The sequence below is a fragment of the Arvicola amphibius genome, chromosome 8, assembly GCF_903992535.2.
Source record: "Arvicola amphibius chromosome 8, mArvAmp1.2, whole genome shotgun sequence".
In the NCBI taxonomy this organism is placed as follows: Eukaryota; Metazoa; Chordata; class Mammalia; order Rodentia; family Cricetidae; genus Arvicola; species Arvicola amphibius.
The window spans coordinates 69,501,847-69,523,059 of NC_052054.1; the positions used below are offsets into that span (position 1 = coordinate 69,501,847).

Here is a 21,213-nt window from a genome sequence, read left to right on the forward strand (position 1 = left end):
TACTCATTCATAAGTGGTTTTTAAACATAAAAGAAAGAAAACCAGCCCACAAATCACAGTCCCAGAGAATTAGACAACAATGAGGACCCTAAGAGAGACATACATAGATCTAATCTACATGGGAAGTAGTAAAGACAAGATCTCCTGAGTAACCTGGGAACAAGGGGACATTGGTGGAGGGTTGAACGGGAGGGGAGAGGCAAGGAGAGAAACAGAGAAAAATGTAGAGCTCAATAAAAATCAATAAAAAAGGATTAAAGCAATGTATAGAGTAAAACTATCTTTTTCAAGAGCCCTGATATATTTTAAAAATTATTTATTAAACTTTTGTTCCCTGTAATTTAAATAAAAAGAAAAGAAAAGCAACTAAGATAGTGAGTGGGGAGGAAGTAACTTTTTTTTACATTGCTGGTTTGTCACAAATGCCTCACTTCTATTGCTCCTTTGGTGCAGCCACAACCTTGAGGGAAGAAAAGGACTCTTCAAGGGCATGGGATTTGATGTCCTTTGGTCAGGGGTCATACATCTGACATCATGTCATTGGGCAAAATGTTTCAGAGAATTTCAGAAATAAGATGAGAGTTAAAAATAAGCAGTCAGGAAAATGCAAATTCAGCTCAATAGAGATTCTGTGGAATTCATGGCCAAGAATTTAAGCTCACTAGGGTCAGATAATTTTGAGCCTAATGTGTAGACTGCATCAAGGGTAGTAATTGGGAAGGCATGAAAGGGCTTTGAGGAAGCTACTGATGGAAGTTCCTTTACTAAACCTGATAACTTGGATTCTGCCCAGAGAGTGGTTTGCCTACAGAATGTTTTGGTCTAGGGTGTGAGTGTGACTTGATGACTTGTTTTGTTCTAGCAACAGAATATTTAACTATGAATGTAGCCAGTGACCTTCAGTTGGTATGTTCAGTTCCTGGTATCACGTTAATGCAGTCTTTTGTCATACTCCTACCTTTTAGGGTCAGTAATATTCTATTTATTTATTTATTTATTTATTTATTTATTTATTTATTTATTTATTTATTTATTTATTGGTTTTTCGAGACAGGGTTTCCCTGTAGTTTCTAGAGCCTGTTCTGGAACTAGCTCTTGTAGACCAGGCTGGCCTCGAACTCAGAGATCCACCTGCCTCTGCCTCCCGAGTGCTGGGATTAAAGGTGTGCACCACCACCGCCTGGCTAGGGTCAGTAATATTTTAAACAGTTGTTAATTACTCAACTAAAATTCCCTCCCAATACTATCCTATATATTTCTCCATTTTATTATATTCATTTGTGTCTTCATATTCTTTACTATATTTCTAAATGCCCAGGCCTCTACTCTGGAGAAAGGTATTTCTGTCAAGGCTGGCCCCCAACAAGAAACTATGACTATCTAGTCTTCAACCCCATCAAAAACGTAAGAGAGGTACATAATATTACCTGAGTAAACAGGAAATGCAATCAAGCAACTTTAAAAAGATTTAAGAAATGACAGAGTCACTCAAAAAAAGTCTCTTTTACAATGTTGGGGCAACCACCTTTGCCTAAGGCCTAGAGTATCTGACAGACCATTTTTCGGGGCAGGAAATTTAAAACACTGTCTTACCGGGTCTTGGCAAGGTTTGGCAGTCTTTTTTCTTGTATTCTGCTTATACAGTTTGGACACTGGGCAGTTTTTCAGTAGCTGAGGCAGGGGCAGTTTTTTGAAGGGATTAAAGATTGCCGATCTATGCAGAATACTATCTCTATGCATCTAAAGAACTGACTAGTTTAACTATAAGTACTACAAACATGAATTAATATTGATCTGTAATTATATTAACTATATAGATTAAAGACTAATACTTTATATTAAAAAATTAATGTCTTTAAACAAATACATAGCAAATGAGGACAATGACCTCAAAATATTTTATATATATATGTATGTATCTTGATCATAAGTAGAAATGTATAGTGCAATATGATAAATATATCCTAAATTTGCATCAATATACAAAATATTTAAGTAGAGGTAGAAACATGTATATTCCATATGACAAAAATAACTTCACATAGGTGCACAAATGTGGTAAACAGAAATAGGAATATATTCAATATAACAACTCTAATCTTAATTTATATCTATATACAAGAATCTGTACCAATATAAATTGTCTATAAATAATAGCTCACAAGTAATGTACTAACCTACCTATTATTCCATCCCATCCAATCCCCCTTTTTTTATATCAAAAGAGATCCCTTAGCCTACTTCATTTCCAACCTCAAGCCTATACCACTTATAACCAACTCTTAGTAGCTGTCCCTAACCCTGAGGACAAACTTTGTTGGGAGAGGGGAATGTCGTTTTCTAGAATTACTTCCAACTCTCATGGGGAATTATATTATATCTATGAGATCCCGAAAGAATCAAAATGATGCTTAAGTTTCAAGATTACTATTTTGTATAATTACAGATTGTCCCTGAGTAGTCAGTAGGGTTTTCTGAAACTCTGATTTGAAATTCTGGTCAGAACGTTGTAAGAAGGTGCACCATCTAAGCTAGCCAAGTTGGATTCATTTTGAGTAGTTTGTAATACAATACAGATTTTAATGTGTTGCCTTCAGCATAATGACTTCATATCAACCAGATGGAATAGTTGTTGTTAGGTCCTATCTTCTTCCTGGAGACTTCAAAGATTACAGCAGGATAATTTATTGTTGATTGTGGAAAACTTAAACATTATTCATATCAAAATGGAAAATTTGAATATCTATAGACATATATTCACCAAAAGACTTCCACACCAGATTGTTAGCATAGAGACAAAAAAAAAAAAAACAGGTATGGGCATTTTGAAATTTTGAAAGCAGAGTTTTGATAAGAGCAATCTCTAGATTTTATCTTTCTTCTGTTTCATACCAGACGGCTCCTGATATGAGACAGAAACTTTGAAATTTTCTTTTAACAACATGCTTGGATTTAGAGTATAGCCACATCCAACTCCAAAGCCAGTTTTTAATTTTAATAATTGGCGACTACCACTATATGTATGTAAATAAGATCTTACCCTGCAGAGGATATTGGTCTTATAAGTCAGATTTCTCTCTGCTTGATGACACTTTCTGGAAAGTTACCTTTTTTTTCTTTAAGTATCTAGATATTCAAAGTCTTTTGACTTTGAAGATGGGTATTTTCCTGCAAAGACAAGAACAGAACCCTGTTCCAACCTATGAGGTTTCCTTATAACCTGTGGATTGTTATCTATGTGGAAGAACTGTCATTTCTCTTTATCAAGAGTTTTCTCATTTTCAAACTGAATTTTGATTCATTTTGATGGTATCCATAGCTTTTATTCTCCTGTAAAAACAAGAGGGAAACCCTTTCCCCAACATAGCACATCTCCTGTTTTTTTTCTGAGGTTAGCACAACCTTGAAATACAATGGCTGATTAAATTTACAAGTCTTTTTCTATTATCCAATGGCTCTCTGTCTCCGTTGTTTCTTTCTTGTTAGCAGTAAGAAAATTCAGGGTTTAAAGCATTATGCAATCTATTTCTGGTGGTATTTTTCATCCCTTTATGTTGGTTTAATATATTCTTTAGTTTGATTTGATCTTTCTATAACTGTCTGATTCGAAGTATTGTGTGGTATACCTGTAGTAAGCTTTATATTATAATAAGCAAAAACTGCTTCATTTTATTAGAGACATATGCTGGAACATTCTGTCTTTTTTGTGCAGGTATACCCATGATGGTCAAAATGTCACCAGTAACTATGTTGAGAGGTTCTTTATAATCCTTTCGTACAATGAGAATGTAATTCTCACTTGTGGACAGAATTATAGGGGCTTTGTTCCACTTTACGTAAGTTTTCTGATTTGTAACCTGCCTATCCTGATTTATTTGCATCAGTATAGAATGTAAGGGCTGCATTTATTGGTGTGTCACGTACAACGGCAAGAAGAATCAAATAGTTCTCTTTGTTAGTCTAATTCTATTAATTTTAGAATAGTTGCTATTAATTTCTCCCAAAAAATTAGTACAAACTCTTAGCTGGGGTTTATTTTCTTTTCATAAATGACTAAGTCACAAGAGCATGAGACTCTCATTCTCAGGGTTGTCAGTACAGGCCCAATGTTGGGTACCAATTTGTAATAGTACCAAGAGTTTCACATTAGACCAGAATCGAATAAAACAAAGCTTTATTTATTTGGGGATAAACTCACAGTAAGGGTAATGATATAAATTCCTCTGTGTGTACTGGGAACTGAAACTGAATCCAGCAGAAAAGAGGACCATGTATGCTTTTGTTTGGACTTTTAGCAGATGAGATCATGACCAAAGTGGACCAGGATCTTGAAGGTCATTGGCTGAATGAGTTCTCACAACAGGATTCTAGTCAAGGACAGACAATTGAAAATGTTTTATTTGTAAAAAGATGTTTTATTTGAATTCATTACAAAAGTATGGGCAACCAGACTGATAAAGGCAAATGCATGTTCTCTTTCATCTTTGTTTCTTAGCTCCAAATCCTCAGATGAAATGGCAGTGATCACAGAAAACCACCACTGTTCACAATGCAGAAATCAGCAGATTGTGGGGAGTGCAGCTCCAAGGGCTACATCTCCATCACAGATGCTGCATCTGTGGCTAAGGGGACATTTCAGAAGAGGGGTGGAAATGATTGTAAGAGGTAGGATATCAGCAAGTCTGCTTTGAAAGGGTCTATCCTGGAAATGACTTATCATCAAGACTGGACCAATGGCATCATCAATGGGCATATTAACATGGAGGAGAGAAAATTTCATGGGGTCTCACTCCTAGATAAAGAATTAGAGGCAACTAATGACTGTTGGGAAAAGGAAAATTAGTTTCTCCATAGGTTCAACCTCCTTATTTGTTGTTCAATACAGATGGCTCAACACTGAAATATAGAAACCATAAACAGCCCTATCAGACTGCATCTACATCTATTTTTGTATGTATATATTTGTATGTATATATGTATGTTACATATAAATGTATGTAACAAATATAATAAGAGAATAATTTGAGAGTATATGGGGGGATATGAGAGGGAAGGGTGTGAGAGAATGTATTTAGGAGGGGCTGGAGGGAGAAAAGGAAGTGAGAAGTGATATAATTCTATTTCCATTAATTTTTTTTAAGATTATTCAGATTTTTATTCGTGTTTTCTTTTTGTCAAGAATATTTAATAGAAAATGATGGTTGTTTTTGTTTTTTTAATGTTTTTTTTTTATTAAAGATTTCCATCTCTTTCCCTCCTCCTCCCCCTTCCCTCCCCTCCCTTCCACCCATACCCCCTCTCCACCCCTCTCCAAGACAAAGAGCCATCAGGGTTCCCTTCACTATGTTAAGTCCAAGGTCCTCCCAGCTCCCCCTAAGTCCAGGAAGGTGAGCAACCAAACTGACAAGGCTCACAGTGAGCCCGTCCATGCTGTAGAGTTCACGTTCATTGCCGTTGTCCTTGGTTTCTCAGTCCTCCTCCACCGTCAGCCACATTCAGAGAGTCCGGTTTGGTCCCCTGTTCCATCAGTCCCATTCCAACTGAACTTGGTGATCTCCCGTTAGATCTGTCCCACCGTCTCAATGGATGAACGCACCCCTCACGGTCCTGACTTCCTTGCTCATGATCTCTCTCCTTTTGCTCCTCATCAGGACCTTGGGAGCTCATTCCAGTGCTCCAAGGTGGGGCTCTGTCATTTTCTTCATCTATCGCCAGGTGGAGGTTCTATGGTGATATGTAAGAAATTCATCAGTATGGCTATAGGAACTGGCCTTTTCAGTCTCCCTCTCCTCAGCTGCCCTAGGGGGCAATATTCTTATTTATTCTTCCTGTATCTGCAAGCTGAGTAATTGCTGGGACGGTTCTGATGGAGCTTTGATCATTCGAGTGCCTGCTGTGATTCCTCTGTTGGTGCTGGTGTCTGAAGAACATCAGGAGATCATCCTTTATCGACAGCAGGTGAACAGCTGCAATTGTTGCTGCAATTGCTGTCACTGCCACTGTGGCTACAGTTGCTGAAGTAGCCATTTCGCAGACAGCTGTGACTACAGAGACTGTGGATCAGCTGTCTGGAAGGGTTAGCAAGTCCCTGCAGACACGGAGTGCTCTGGACTCTCATATTGGACTTGGACTTTTAAATTTAAATCAACAAACCGTGCTTTTGCAAGAACAGGTAGATTCCCTTTGACTTCCGCAACAAGTATCTTGTATGTTACACCTGCTAATGTTATAAATGCTTCTGATGTGGTTAAACAGTTGAATGCATGTTTGGATAGCCCTTGTTATTCCTCCTTTTTGAATTTCACCCTGTAGACGCTTATCATATTGTTAGTATCAATAGAACATGGGTACCTGCTGTGTCTGGATCCAGTCAGTAGAATGCCATGGCCCAACTTGGGGGCTGGGTCCAGCAATTGTCTGGAATGCTCTGATTTGTACTGATATTGCTATTGGGGTTATCTGTTTTTGGATTCTCTGCCACTCTATGCGGCAATCCCACATACAGCACACTGTTACTCGACAAGTGTTGTTGGGCTGTCTTCCAGTAATCAGGAAGTGCCCCAAGTCTGGCTGCAGATGCTGCAGAAGTCATGAGGGATCCGTATGACAGGCAACTGTCCTGGTATAGAGAGCTTGCCTAAGACAGTGATTAAGGCCTCCTGTAGAGGGGTAAGAGTCTCTATCTGAGAGAGTCCTAAGACAGGAGCTCTCATTCTTTTAAAATAAAAATGGGAAATTGTTGGGTCCCTAGAGGACAGGGCTTCGCACCCCCACTTGATCTGTTTTGCACTCTTTAGGTTGGTTGAAAACAGGAACAAAAACAGGAACAATCTGTTGTTTTCAGCAATGTTTCTGAGGAAGTTTACCTCTAAGCCATTGAGTTAAGGTGAAGAGCTTCTTGCTATTGCTGGTTTGGCCTCCCCTGTTGAGGGTTATATATACTTATAAGAAAATAGAATAAATGGCTTGTCTGCAGAACCTGAAGTTGTATTGTGTGTTAATCCCAATGTCTCTCACTTAGAAGAACGACAGTTGCCGTGCTGGCGTGGCAAGCTAGGGTATCAGCAAGTCTGCTTTGAAAGGGTCTGTCCTAGAAATGACTGTTTAATCAAGACTGGATCAATGGCAACATCAATGGACATATTAACATGGAAGGGAGAAAATTTCATGGGGTCTCACTCCTAGATAAAGAATTAGAGTCAACTAATGACTGTTGGGAAAAGGAGAATTAGTCTCTCCTAGGATTGAACCCCCTTATTTGTTGTTCAATACAGATGGATCAACACTGAAATATTATATAAACCACAGAAACAGATCTATCAGATTGTATCTACATCTATTTTTGTATGTATATATAAGCATATAAGTGTATGTAACAAATATAATGAGAATAATTTGAGAGTATGGGGGATATGAGAGGGAAGGGTTAGAGAATGTAGTTGGGAGGGGCTGGAGGGAGAAAAGGAAGTGAGAAATGATGTAATTCTATTTCCATTAAAATTTTTTAAAAAAGAAAAATATAAAACAAACATTAAGCGGCTAGATTGGTGATACTCCATGAGTGCAACTTCTGATATTACCAGGTGATACAATCCCACAGCCGATTCCCTCAACCTCTTGCTCTCTAAACTTTCTGTCCTGCTTTCATCAATGTTCCCTGATCCTTAGGTGCAGAAGCTGTATTGCACATACAGCCAATGGGCCTAGGCTTTATTAGTCTGCATTTCGATTGGTTGTGGTTTTCTGTAATGATCTCCATTGAGACAAAGAGAAATTTAATTGATGCTATTTGAGGACTACACTTAGGAGGCCTGAATCCTATACAAAGAACTGTACACAACTAAGGAAAGTCAAGAGAGGGAGAAATAGTCATCCCCAGGAAAGAGCACACCAATTGGTTATCCAATACCAAGTGGTCAGCCCCGAGTACATACATACATGTAACATTATAACGACTGAGCAGGTAGTATTTTTGTATTTAGGGACACACACACACACACACACACACACACACACACACACACACACGCACACACATGTATGTAACAATACTTAATGAAAAAGATGCCTTGAATTTGAGAGAGAAAAAGAAGAGGCTTATACAGGAAGGTTTGAAGGGCAGAAAAGAAGGGGGAGAAATGCTGTAGTTATATCATGATTCAAAAATAAAAGAAATAATTAAAAACATACTGAAACAGTAAATTAAAACAGCTATGGTTCTCGGACATCCATTGTATACCTGTCAGTTATAACACTAAAGAGTCCCTCCCACAGCAGTATTTGAGGTAGGTAACAGTTAAGATAGGGAAATTTATTAGTTCAGTGGTTAAAAGACATTCCTTAGGACAGAATACTCCACAAAAACAACCCAAGCTCCAAAGGGTATTTTAATTTTTGATTAGAAGTATTTTGATAGAGAAAAATGAGAAGTAGACTATTGTTCAAATTCCCAAAGTGTCAGAACTTGAGTGGTTAGTAAATGCTGAAATTATCAAAATTATGAACACCGAGTTGTATTCAAGAAAAATGGTAGCTCCTTGAATTTTAGTAGCGTTCAGAATGTCTGAGTTATAACTAGGTCATGACAGGTATTTGAGGTCCACATTCAAATTCTTCATCTCAGGGGAATCATTAAGAAGTGTTCAAACAATGCGGAAGTGTGGGATTCAGTTCAGCCATGGAGTGCACGTTGAAAACAGGTCATTCTCAGTGCCGAAAAGGAAGAAGTGAAGTGCAAAATAAGTTTATTATTTTTCATTATTACAAAAGGGCAGATGGTTGGATAGCACGCTGCCCAAAATGCATTAATTCCCTCCAAAATTAGAATTTTTGTTGGTGCATAAAACCCATAAAGGGTGATAAAGTTGTTCAACCAATACAAGATCACAAAACAGCTAACCAGCAGCAAGATGCTGTGAGTGGCTCTGAGCTCGGGAGATTGCTGGCTGGAGAGGCTTGGGCTGCGGAGATACTGGGCTCTCTTGTGGTGTCTGTAGAGGAGAATTACCATGTACAGGCTGGTCCACATCATGATGGACACATATAAGAGATCGTACATGAATATGATGCTCATGAAAGGTACTGAATTGTGGTCCCTCAATGGCTTGCTTTGACAGTAAGCATGTAAATACATATGTCCAACTTGAGTAGAATTGGTTTTCTCTATTACATTTTCAACCATATATCCATAGATGGCCATGTTAATGAGCCAGGAGCAAAGTAAGGAAGAAAATGTCCACGCTGATAGTTTGTGCTTAAGCCAAGACCACTGAGAATTACTGGGAGTCATGGTGACAGCTTGAAATGTGCTTAAAATACAGGTGGTACTGATGGACAGACCGCGGGAAAATCTGTATATACATAAAACAACCTTACAACCGACAGCATCCAGAAAATTGGGTACTCCAAAGGATGACATGATATCCGGTGTCAAAATGAACACGATCGTCACCATATTAGCTATTGTCAGGTGCATGAAAAACAGATCTATCAATTTCTTAAAATGAGGCTTAAAGAGGAAAGTGTAAATGTATAAAATGAACAGTGATGTGTTCCCTATGACGCCAACACATAACTGCGATATGAGAAAGACCCCCAAGACGGAATTACCCACAGTCATGATGTTCGTCAGATGTGTTAGGCAAAGAATGACAGATAAATGGACTGTATCGTAAATCTATTTTTGAAATGGCAATTGTGGGAAAATTAATGATTGCCAGCTCAGGAGCAGAGCTGATAAGTGATGAAATGTCCAACTCCTTTCTTTTCTCTCTCTCTCTCTCTCTCTCTCTCTCTCTCTCTCTCTCTCTCTCTCTCTTTCTTTCTTCTTTCTTACTGTTTGTCTTTTTGGACAGGGTTTTTCCAAGTTTCACTCGTTGTTCTGGGACTTGCTCTGTATCCCAGGCTGGTCTTGACCTCACAGAGATCCACCTATCTTTGTCTCTTAAGTGCTGGAATTAGAGGCCTGTGCCCCACCGCCTGGAGAAATATCCAAATCCTTTCAATGTTAGGTCCACAGATGGCCTCATAGCAACTGCATTCCGGTATTCTTGACCATCTTAGAGGACAGAATAAAGTGTTGGAAAGTAGGCAGTCGAATCCACCGATACCCTGAACACTGTTATGTCAGGCAGAAGGATGTTTTGACCTAGGTGAAAGCCAAATTTGCATGTTATAAAATTGTTAAACGTTATGTATTTTTGTGTATGAGCACTTTGTCTGCATGTCTGTGCACTCTATGCCTGCCTGGGAATTGAACCCTGGCACTCTGGAATGGTCTTTAACTGTTAAGCCATCCCTCCAGCTCCCAGGAATTTTCATTCATCAATTTATATTGTTTGCATGTTTATAACAATGTTTGTTTCTAACACATATATAGTAACATGTGTACTCGAAGGTCAGTGTTTTGGCTGCAGATACGTTTCTGTACCTTAGTGATGAGTAAATGCTCAGACTTTCCATGTGGGACTCTGCCTCTCATTTCACCTTACAGGGTAACCAGCACGTCCTGAAGCATTTCATTTCATTGTCTGTTTCGCTGACAACTTAGAGCTGAGCTGCTGATATGCAGACAGTGATGGCAAGGGTGAGACTGCGTATCCAGTGTTGAGCACATCTTCACCAAGTATGTTTCCTGTGACATTTGGTCATTAAAACAGGCTGATTCTGGCTGATAACTCCACTGTAACAAAGAGTTATATATATTTTGCAACACCTGAATTACATTTCCACTAGAAGATTCTTCTGTTTTGCAGTTGCAGAAGCAGAGATCTCAGGTCCACAGTTACACAGAGAATGCAGAGAATGGCAAAACATGATACTCATGAAGTTTGACCTTGAATTTTCAACATAGTAATATCACTCATGTTCAATGGATTTGGGGAAGTTTTACTGTATATTAATTTTAGACCTATTCCTCCACCAATTTAATTTTTTCTGTCACCTGAAATACAAACCTTTTTTCTTTGCAGACATCTATGGATTCCTCAGCAGTCTCTTTTATTCTGACAAGGTCTATTAGACTTTTCTCAGTGTGCCCTTCTGAATTTCTCCACGCACCACAAATCTCTGCCTTGACACGAGTCCCTACTATAGCCAAGGCGTTCTATTATGAGTGATCAACATTTAAATTACTTAATGATTTCCAGTACACAGAGATACTTTTCTTCCACAATCCCAGTTATTCCTTATATCAGTGTTCAATTTGTTTCATGACTTGTCATTGTTTGCCACTGTCACATATTATATAGTTAGACAGCACCTACCCTCCTCTAAGCTTTGAAAACACATCTCATCTCTACTGTGCCATATGGCTTTTGCTGAGCCACATTTGTTTCTTGCATCATTCACATCTTCCCAAGTGTTATCCTGGATTGATTGTCATCCTCCTCACCATTCACCAGAAATATTTTTACTCATCTTTTCTCCTTGCTCTGTATCTACCCTTAAATGCCCTTACTTTTCATAATTTTGTTACTCAGCATGGTCCTGAAAATTTCCTCCAGCAGCCATTTTTCTGCAAAGAAAAAGAGTTCTGGAATAGAATGGCAGGCTGTCATCTGAAACCAGATGAAACAGACTCACAGTATGACTTGCACAGGAAGATGCTATCAATGGAAGGTGGAATTCCAAAATTAGCATGCACTATTTTTTTTTTCTGTGCACAATGAGAACTGTTTTATTTGAGAAGAAAATAGAAATTACAAACATCTGGAATACAAGGAAGCAACATTAAGAAAGTAAAGACAGATTTCTCTCATTGAAATCCATGTCATTATTAAAAACATCCACTTGTCACATATGTGAGATCATCACACTTATTTCTAGGAAAATGATTTTATTTGTGCAAGTGTCCATTTGAATATAGATTTAAATTGTTCATCACGCTTCATGTGGCTCTAAGTTATGGAGCCTAGATGTACTTTTCAGTTATATCATACAGGAAATTTTATAGAAATTAAAGTGTCTTCAATGAAATAAAATAGTTTAAAATTTTTTACAATTGTGGAAAATAGGACTGTTTGATATATAAATACAAATAAATGTATTTCTATTGCTGTTTAATCTCTCTCACACATACACTATATCTTTTCTTTTTATTCCTTCTCTTTCTTGCTACTTCATTTTTCAAAGAAAAACTTATTTTCTCCCACAGAGAATGGCTTAGGAGAGCTCTCCATTTGGTGAGATGTGAGATCTCCAGGAACTTAAAATGCCACTTGATTAAGTCACCAGGATGGTTTCTGCTTCATGTGATCTCCTTGGTCCTGTCTAAGCATGCACTATTTTTGACATTCAAAGAAATGAAACTTGCCAGATTGTGGTGGCACAGTCCTTTATTCCTAGCCTTTGGGAGGCAGACATAGGTGGATGTCAGTGAGGTTGAGGCCAGCTGGTTCTAGAAAGTGAGTTTCAGGGCAATTGGTACACATAGAAACCCTGTCTCAAAAAATGAGAAAAAAACAAACAAAAAAGAAATTTGAACAGTGAGGAATAGACATATTTCTAAAAGCAGAGCAACTGGTATGTGTATGTAAAAAGATGTGACGAATTTAAACAAGTGTTATGATACTTAATTGTATACATGCATCACATCTTCAAAAATAAAAATATAATAAAATTTAACCTAGCAAAGAATACATGCATTAAAAACAGAGAAATAAGCTATCTAGTTGTATATAAATTTTTGTAAGTAATCAAACATAACAGCAATAATCTTAATTCAATCACATTCCCAGTCCACAAAATATAGATGACACAAAATATTTGGAATAGGCTCTGAATTTTACTGAGAGCAAAACTGGAAGTGTTCTCATTTTTCTTTCTGTGAATGAAACCATCATCATTTTGGCACATTGAGAGAGAATGAAATATTTACATTGTGTCTCAGTGCTAAAGATTCCCCATTTTACACCAATATAAATATACCAAGCACAATGGATAGAAGAATGTTCCCTTGTGCAAGGGATGATCATCCCACAGTTAGAGTGTCACTATGAACATGGGAAACATTAGTCTTTACAGCATTGTATACACTGTATATGGGTTCAACTCTCATTCAGAAAGATGCAAAACTAAAAAAATGGAAGAACATTTTCAAACTAGAAGAATATTTTAACCTTAAGTAAATTTTATTTCACAAAAGAAATGCTAAGGGGACACACTTGCTACATGCAATCAACCAACTTTTGCAGCAACATTAAACTTAAATTTGAGAATAAAAATACACAAATATCATCTATACATATTCAAGCTTAGAACATTAGATGAGGCATAACGATCAGAAGCAATATAATGGGTTTTTTTCAAGACAGGGTTTCTCTGTGTAGCCTGACTGTTGTGGAGCTCACTCTGTAGACCAGACTGGTTTTGATCTCACTGAGATTGCTTGCCTCTCTCTGCCTTCCAGTGCTGGAAGTCAAAGTATTTGTCACCATCCCCACCTTGATGGGAAATCTCAACAATGTCTTCTTGCAGTTAACCAAGCCAACAGACAAAAGAGAAAATGGGATAAAAAATTTGAGCTAGAGAACCTGGAGAGATGGCTCAGTGGTAAAGAACACAGGCTGCTCTTTCAGAGGATCCAGATTCAATTCCCAGCACCAACATAGCAACTCATAACTGTCTGTACCTGCATTTCCAGGGGATCTGACAACATCATGCAGACATGAACACAGGAAAACCACCAATAGACATAAAATAAAAATTAAATAAATTATATAAAAAGGAAAATCTTTAAAAAGTTAAGCTGGAGAACTGATAGCCTCAGTGTACCAAAACTGCACAGTTACGGTAAAGCAGCGATCATTTGCCATCCAGCACATGGGAATTAAGAAGCCAATGTGACTATAGAACCAATTTCAAAGAAAGGGTCATAAATGGTCTAGTTTGCTGTTAGACTAAATTTTGTCTATAATACTGTGTTATAGAGAAACTTAGTAGGGCTGGAAAGATGACTCTGAGATCAAAGTGTTTGTCATGTGAGCACTGGAAAGTGAGCACAAACACCAAGCACCTATGCAAAGGCTGAGTGTGGTGGGTTAGACAGGCTGGTGACAGATGGATCCCCGAAGCCCATTGAGCAGCTGATTGAGCCGACTGATGTGCTCCAGGCTGAACCAGAGATCCTGTCTCAAAAATATTAGGAGGAGGTAGAAGAAGGCACATGAGGTCAGTGTCTGTCCTGTACACACATGAACAAGCAATCACACAGTCACATACGTGCATATACCTCATACAAAAGAAAGTGAAGAACTCCCAATTCCCATCATGTATAAAATGAATGAATATCTTGGCAATGACATAATGAAAAAAGCCCATTATGAAAATGAACTGTAGAGTGTCTCTTGTAGAAATGTGTGTGTGAAATAGATAAAAGACGTTAGGAAACAATAGAATTATATTGAAAAGGATTTCAGATGAAATCTAAAATAAAGAAGCTGAATAAATAAAAGCAGAACAATAGCAAGCAACAGAAATATACAGGAAACATAAAGCCAAGTCACCACCTTGAAGGGAATACTGGAACACTCCTCTGTGAGACTTCACTGTTGTCCGGGAGGAAAGACAGAGACTAGGACAGAATGCTGCATACAGCGTCTGGAAAATGGCAAATACATCTTCAAAGATTATGTTATGACTACCTAGGCTTAAAGAGGAATGTGCAAAATCCTATAAGGTGTAACACCCCTCCAAAGATTTTAGAATTCTAAAATGTCATAGATGGGCAATATTCTCATGAGATTGAATCATTGACTAGATCAGATGAAAAAGTATTAACCAAGAAGGAAAATGGGACTTGAGATGTCTCAGTGGTTAAGAGTACTGGCTGCTCTGCCTGGGAGCCTGGCTTTGATTACCAACACCACACAGATGCCCTTAATTGTCTGTAATACCAGTACTAGGGCATCTGACATCTCTGACTTTTTCTGCAGCATTGCACCCATGTCGTGCACAGAGATACATGCAGGCAAATCACCACACAATAATGTACATGAATAAAAATTAAAAACAAAAAATGGTAAAAGTATATGAAGATCAAGAGAAGTATTGTACAGAAAAATAATAAAGGAGATAGACTAAACTGACAAAGATGTAGGGGAAATATAAATCTAAAACCAAAACAAAACACCCAAAGTGTAGGGATGGTAGATGGGGGGAGAAGGGAGCAGCAGTGGAAAAGTTGCCATACCTCCCTCTCAGTCTGAGTGCTGAGGGCTGCAAAGTCATATTCAGGGCAGAGTGAATCCTACAGGTGTGAAGCATCATAAGCAAGAAGTGTCTTGGAAAGGCTGCCTAGCAGGAGCCATGACTAAACAAGGGGCAAGATAAGAGGACTCTTCTTCCCAGTGGACATAGGCCAGCTTGATACCGATGGCGCCAGTGACCTTGTTAACTGTGAATCATTCTGATGCACTCCAAGGAAAACTTTACTCTCCCAATGCAATGTGGATCCCATGGTAATTGACTAAGGCAAGCAAATAAGTATGCAGTCTCTGTCTGAAGATGTGTGTGCATTTTCCCAAGTTGAACTACATCAGAAAGGAAACTTTACAATTTAGGAAATCATTAAAAGTTTTCACACAGCTGTTGAAATTATTGCAGCTATTATCATCTGATGCCAGGAAAGTCTACACTTCCCTGTCGATGTCTCCAAAGGCCCACTGTTCATTCAAAACTGTATTGTTCAACTGTAGTGGGAGGAGCAGGCCTGCTTTTCATCCTGCCCAGATCCCACATGGCTAGCTTTACACCCGAAATAACAATGCACAAACTGTATTCAGTTAAATACTGCCTGGCCCATTAGTTTCAGCCTCTTATTGTCTAATTCTCACATATTGATTAACCCAATTTTAGTATTCTGTGTAGCACCACAAGGGGTGGCTTACCAGGAAGATTCTAGGCTGCATCCATTTCAGAGAGGAGAGTCATGGCGACTACTTGAGGCATCTGACTAACTTCCCTCTTTCCCAGCATTCTGTTCTGTCTACTCCACCTATCTAAATCCTGCCCTATCAAAAATCCAAGGCAGTTTCTTTATTAACCAATGAGAGTCCTCCATCCTTTCCCCCTTTTATGTTTAAACAAAAAAGAAAGGCTTTCACTTTAACATAGTAAAATTACATATAACAAAACAGTTATCAAGAAAGAATTACAGTTACAATATTTATATCTATTTTATCTTTTATCATATCTAAGGAAAACCATAATTATCTATCTATTCTTCAACTCCATCAAAGACTCCAGAAGGATATATTACCTAAGTAAACAAGAAATAAGCAACTTCCAAACTCTAAAAATGACAGAGACATCTCACTGTCTGGACAGTCACCCAAAGTTCTTTTGTACTGTTGGGGCATCCATCTTTGCCCTACAGGCCCATAGCTTTCAGCAGACATTTCCATGAAGCAGGAAATTTCAAAGGCAGTTCAGTCACTATCTGCTGTGTCCTGCATAATGTCTTGCAGACTCTTTCATGAGTCAGGAACCCGAAAGAATCATCTCACCTTTCGGTAAGTTCAGCAGTCCTCTTTCTGCAGGTTCTTTGTATCCAGTTCATGCATCAGTCCTGGCAGGAGCAGGTTCTTGCCCAAATGGCTATAAAACTCAATAAGGAGCCTCTTCGATGCCCATCTTTCTCTTGAAGTAGATTGGTGCTGCCAGGAGCAGACATGTCTCATTGTCATGAAAAGCTCTAAGTTATTAAAACATCTAAATATCATATTCTGTAGTCTTTGAAAGATATTAGGAATACCTATCTAACTGAAATATATCTCTATATATCTATAAAATCTAACTAACATGACTACAAGCTTGACTATTATTGATGATTATTCATTAACAACCTATATTTCCTAATTATACATTTCATTTTTTTTTTCTCATGGTTTATTATTTTTTTTTATATTTAAAAATTTCCATCTCCTTCCCTCCTCCTCCCCCCTCCCTCCCCTCCTTCTCCCCTTTCTCTCCCCTCCTTCTCCCCCTTCCCTCCCCTCCCCTCCACCCATACCTCCCCTCCCTCCCTCTCAAGGCCAAGGAGCCATCAGGGTTCCCCACTCTATGCTAAGACCAAGGTCCTCCCAACTCCCCCCAGGTCCAGGAAGGTGATCGACCAAGCTGAGAAGGCTCCCACAGAGCCCGTCCATGAAGAAGAATCAGAGCCCAGAGCCATTGTCCTTTGCTTCTCAGTCAGCCCCCGCTGTTGGCCACACTCAGAGAGACGGGTTTGGTCGCATGATCCATCAGTCCCATTCCAACTGGAGTTGGTGATCTCCCATTAGTTCTGTCCCACCGTCTCCATGAGTGAACGCACCCCTCTCGTTCCTGACTTTCTCCCTCATGTTCTCGCTCCTTCTGCTCCTCATCGGGACCTTGGGAGCTCAGTCCAGTGCTCCAATGTGGGGCTCAGTCACCTTCCCCATCTGTCGCCAGCTGGAGGTTCCCTCACGGTCCTGACTTTCTTTCTCATGTTCTCTCTCCTTCTGCTCCTCATCAGGACCTTGGGAGCTCAGTCCGGTGCTCCAAGGTGGGGCTCTGTCATTTTCTTCATCTATCGTCAGGTGGAGGTTCTATGGTGATATGCAAGAAATTCATCAGTATGGCTATAGGAACTGGCCTTTTCAGGCTCCCTCTCCTCAGCTGCCCAAGGAACTAACTGGGGGCGTCTCCCTGGAAACCTGGGAACCCCTCTAGGGTCAAGTCTCTTGACAACCCTCAGGTAGCTCCTTAAATTCAGATATATGCTTCACTGCTCTCATATCCACCCTTCCTATATCCCAAGCACCCCATTCCTCCGAGCTCCCCCCGCTCTCCCCTTCACACTTTTCTCTCCCCATCTTCCCTTGGCCCAGTCTTGCCCAACCCTCAAGTTCCCAATTTTGCCTGGCGATCGTGTCTACTTCCAATATCCAGGAGGATTACTATATCTTTTTTGGGAGTTCACCTTCTTATTATCTTCTCAAGGATCCCAAACTTATAGGCTCGATGTCCTATAATCATGGCTAGAAACCGAATATGAGTTAGTACATCCCATGTTCATCTTTATGGGTCTGGGTTACCTCACTCAGAATAGTGTTTTCTATTTCCATCCATTTGCCTGCAAAATTCAAGATGTCATTATTTTTTACCGCTGAGTAGTATTCTAGCATGTATATATTCCACAGTTTCTTCATCCATTCTTCCACTGAAGGGCATCTAGGCTGTCTCCAGGATCTGGCTATTACAAATAATGCTGCTATGAACATAGATGAGCATATGCTTTTGTTGTATGATTGGGCATCTCTTGGGTAGATTCCCAATAGTGGAATTGCTGGGTCCTGGGGTAGGTTGATCCCGAATTTCCTGAGAAACCGCCACACTGCTTTCCAAAGTGGTTGCACAAGTTTGCATTCCCACCAGCAATGGATGAGTGTGCCCCTTACCCCACAACCTCTCCAGCAAAGGTTATTATTGGTGTTTTGGATTTTAGCCAATCTGACAGGTGTGAGATGATATCTCAAAGTTGTTTTGATTTGCATTTCCCTGATAGCTAGGGAGGTTGAGCATGACCTTAAGTGTCTTTTGGCCATTCGAACTTCTTCTGTTGAGAATTCTCTGTTCAGTTCATCGCCCCATTTTTTAATTGGGTTAATTGGCATTTTACCGTCTAGTCTCTTGAGTTCCTTATATATTTTAGAGATCAGACCTTTGTCAGTTGCAGGGTTGGTGAAGATCTTTTCCCAGTCAGTAGGCTGCCTTTGTGTCTTAGTGACAATGTCCTTTGCTTTACAGAAGCTGCTCAACTTCAGGAGGTCCCATTTATTCAATGTTGCCCTTAAAGTCTGTGCAGCTGGGGTTATGCATAGGAAACGGTTCCCTGTGCCCATTTGTTGTAGAGTACTTCCCACTTTCTCCTCTATCAATCTCAATGTGTTCAAATTAATATTGAGGTCTTTAATCCATTTGGACTTGAGTTTTGTGCATGGTGATAGATATGGATCTACTTTCATTCTTCTACAGGTTGACTTCCAGTTATGCCAGCACCATTTGTTGAAGATGCCCTCTTTTTTCCATTGTGTACTTTTGGCTCCTTTATCAAAAATCAGGTGTTCATAGGTTTGTGGTTTAAGATCCGGGTCTTCTATACGATTCCATTGGTCAACTTCTCTGTTCTTATGCCAATACCAAGCCGTTTTCAATACTGTAGCTCTGTAATAGAGTTTGAAGTCAGGGATGGTAATGCCTCCAGAAGTACCTTTATTGTATAAGATTTTTTTGGCTATCCTGGGTTTCTTGTTTTTCCATATAAAGTTGATTATTGTCTTCTCAATCTCTGTGAAGAATTTTAATGGGACCTTGATTGGGATTGCATTGAATCTATAGATTGCTTTTGGTAGAATTGCCATTTTTACTATGTTGATCCTCCCAATCCACGAGCAGGGGAGATCCTTCCATTTTCTGGTATCCTCTTCAATTTCTTTCTTCAAAGACTTAAAGTTCTTGTCATATAAATCCTTCACTTCCTTGGTTAGCGATACTCCCAGATATCTTATGCTATTTGTGGCTATTGTGAAAGGTGATACTTCTCTGATTTCCCTCTCTGCTTCCTTATCCTTTGTGTATAGGAGGGCGACTGATTTTTTGGAGTTGATCTTGTATCCTGCCACGTTACTGAAGGAGTTTATCAGCTGTAGGAGTTCTTTGGTGGAGTTTTTGGGGTCGCTTATGTATACTATCATATCATCTGCAAATAATGAAAGTTTAACTTCTTCCTTTCCAAATTGGATCCCCTTGATTCCCTTATGTTGTCTTATTGCTATTGCTAGAACTTCAAGCACTATATTGAAGAGATAAGGAGAGAGTGGACAGCCTTGTCGTGTTCCTGAATTTAGTGGGATAGCCTTGAGTTTCTCTCCGTTTAATTTGATGTTAGCTGTCGGTTTGCTGTAAATAGCTTTTATTATATTTAGGAATGACCCTTGTATCCCTAATCTCTCCAAGACCTTTATCATAAAAGGGTGCTGAATTTTGTCAAATGCTTTTTCAGCATCTAATGAGATGACCATATGGTTTTTTTTCCTTCAGTTTGTTTATATGATGGATTACATTAATAGATTTTCGTATGTTGAACCAGCCCTGCATCTCTGGGATGAAGCCTACTTGATCGTAATGGATAATTTTTCTAATGTGTTCTTGGATTCGGTTTGCCAGTATTTTATTGAGAATTTTTGCGTCCATGTTCATGAGTGAGATTGGCCTGTAATTCTCTTTCTTGGTTGAGTCTTTGTGTGGTTTAGGTATCAGGGTAACTGTAGCTTCATAGAAGGAATTTGGCAGTGACTCTTGTGTTTCTATATTATGAAATACCTTAAGGAGTATAGGTATTAGGTCTTCTTGGAAGTTCTGGTAGAATTCCGCATTGAAACCATCTGGTCCTGGGCTCTTTTTGGTAGGGAGGTTTCTGATAACAGTTTCCAATTCTTCGCGACTAACAGGACGATTTAGAGCATTTACCTGGTCCTGGTTTAACTTTGGTATATGGTATTTATCTAAAAAACTGTCCATTTCTTTTACATTTTCCAATTTTGTGGCATACAGGCTTTTGTAGTAAGATCTAATGATTTTCTGAATTTCCTCTGTGTCTGTGGTTATGTCCCCCTTTTCATTTCTGATCTTGTTAATTTGCGTGTTCTCCCTCTGCCGTTTGATTAGATTGGTTAAGGGTTTGTCAATCTTGTTGATTTTCTCCAAGAACCAGCTTCTTGTTTCATTGATTCTTTGGATTGTTTTCTGTGTTTCTATTTTGTTGATTTCTGCCCTCAGTTTGATTATTTCCAGTCTTCTACTTCTCCTAGGTGAGTCTGCTTCTTTTTTTTTCCAGAGCTTTCAGGTGTGCTGTTAAGTCACCAATGAGTGCTTTCTCCGTTTTCTTTAAGTGGGCACTTAGTGCTATGAACTTTCCTCTTAGCACTGCTTTCATTGTGTCCCATAGGTTTGAGTATGTTGTGTCTTTGTTTTCATTAAATTCAAGAAAGACTTTAATTTCTTTCTTTATTTCTTCCTTGACCCAGGTGTGGGTCAGTAGTTGACTGTTCAGTTTCCATGAGTTTGTGGGCCTTCTGGGGGTAGCATTGTTGTTGAATTCTAATTTTAATCCATGGTGATCTGATAAGACACAGGTGGTTACTAATATTTTTTTGTAACTGTGGAAGTTTGCTTTGTTACCAAGTATAT

At 39.0% G+C, this 21,213-nt stretch overlaps 1 protein-coding gene across 1 annotated transcript; it reads right to left on the bottom strand.

The window, feature by feature from the left end:
- Positions 1-8,671: 8,671 nt before the first annotated feature.
- On the bottom strand, positions 8,672-9,619 carry LOC119821578 (vomeronasal type-1 receptor 4-like). The gene has a single exon (XM_038340683.1). The coding sequence runs from the start codon at positions 9,617-9,619 to the stop codon at positions 8,672-8,674; it is 948 nt and encodes a 315-aa protein (XP_038196611.1).
- Positions 9,620-21,213: the final 11,594 nt, after the last annotated feature.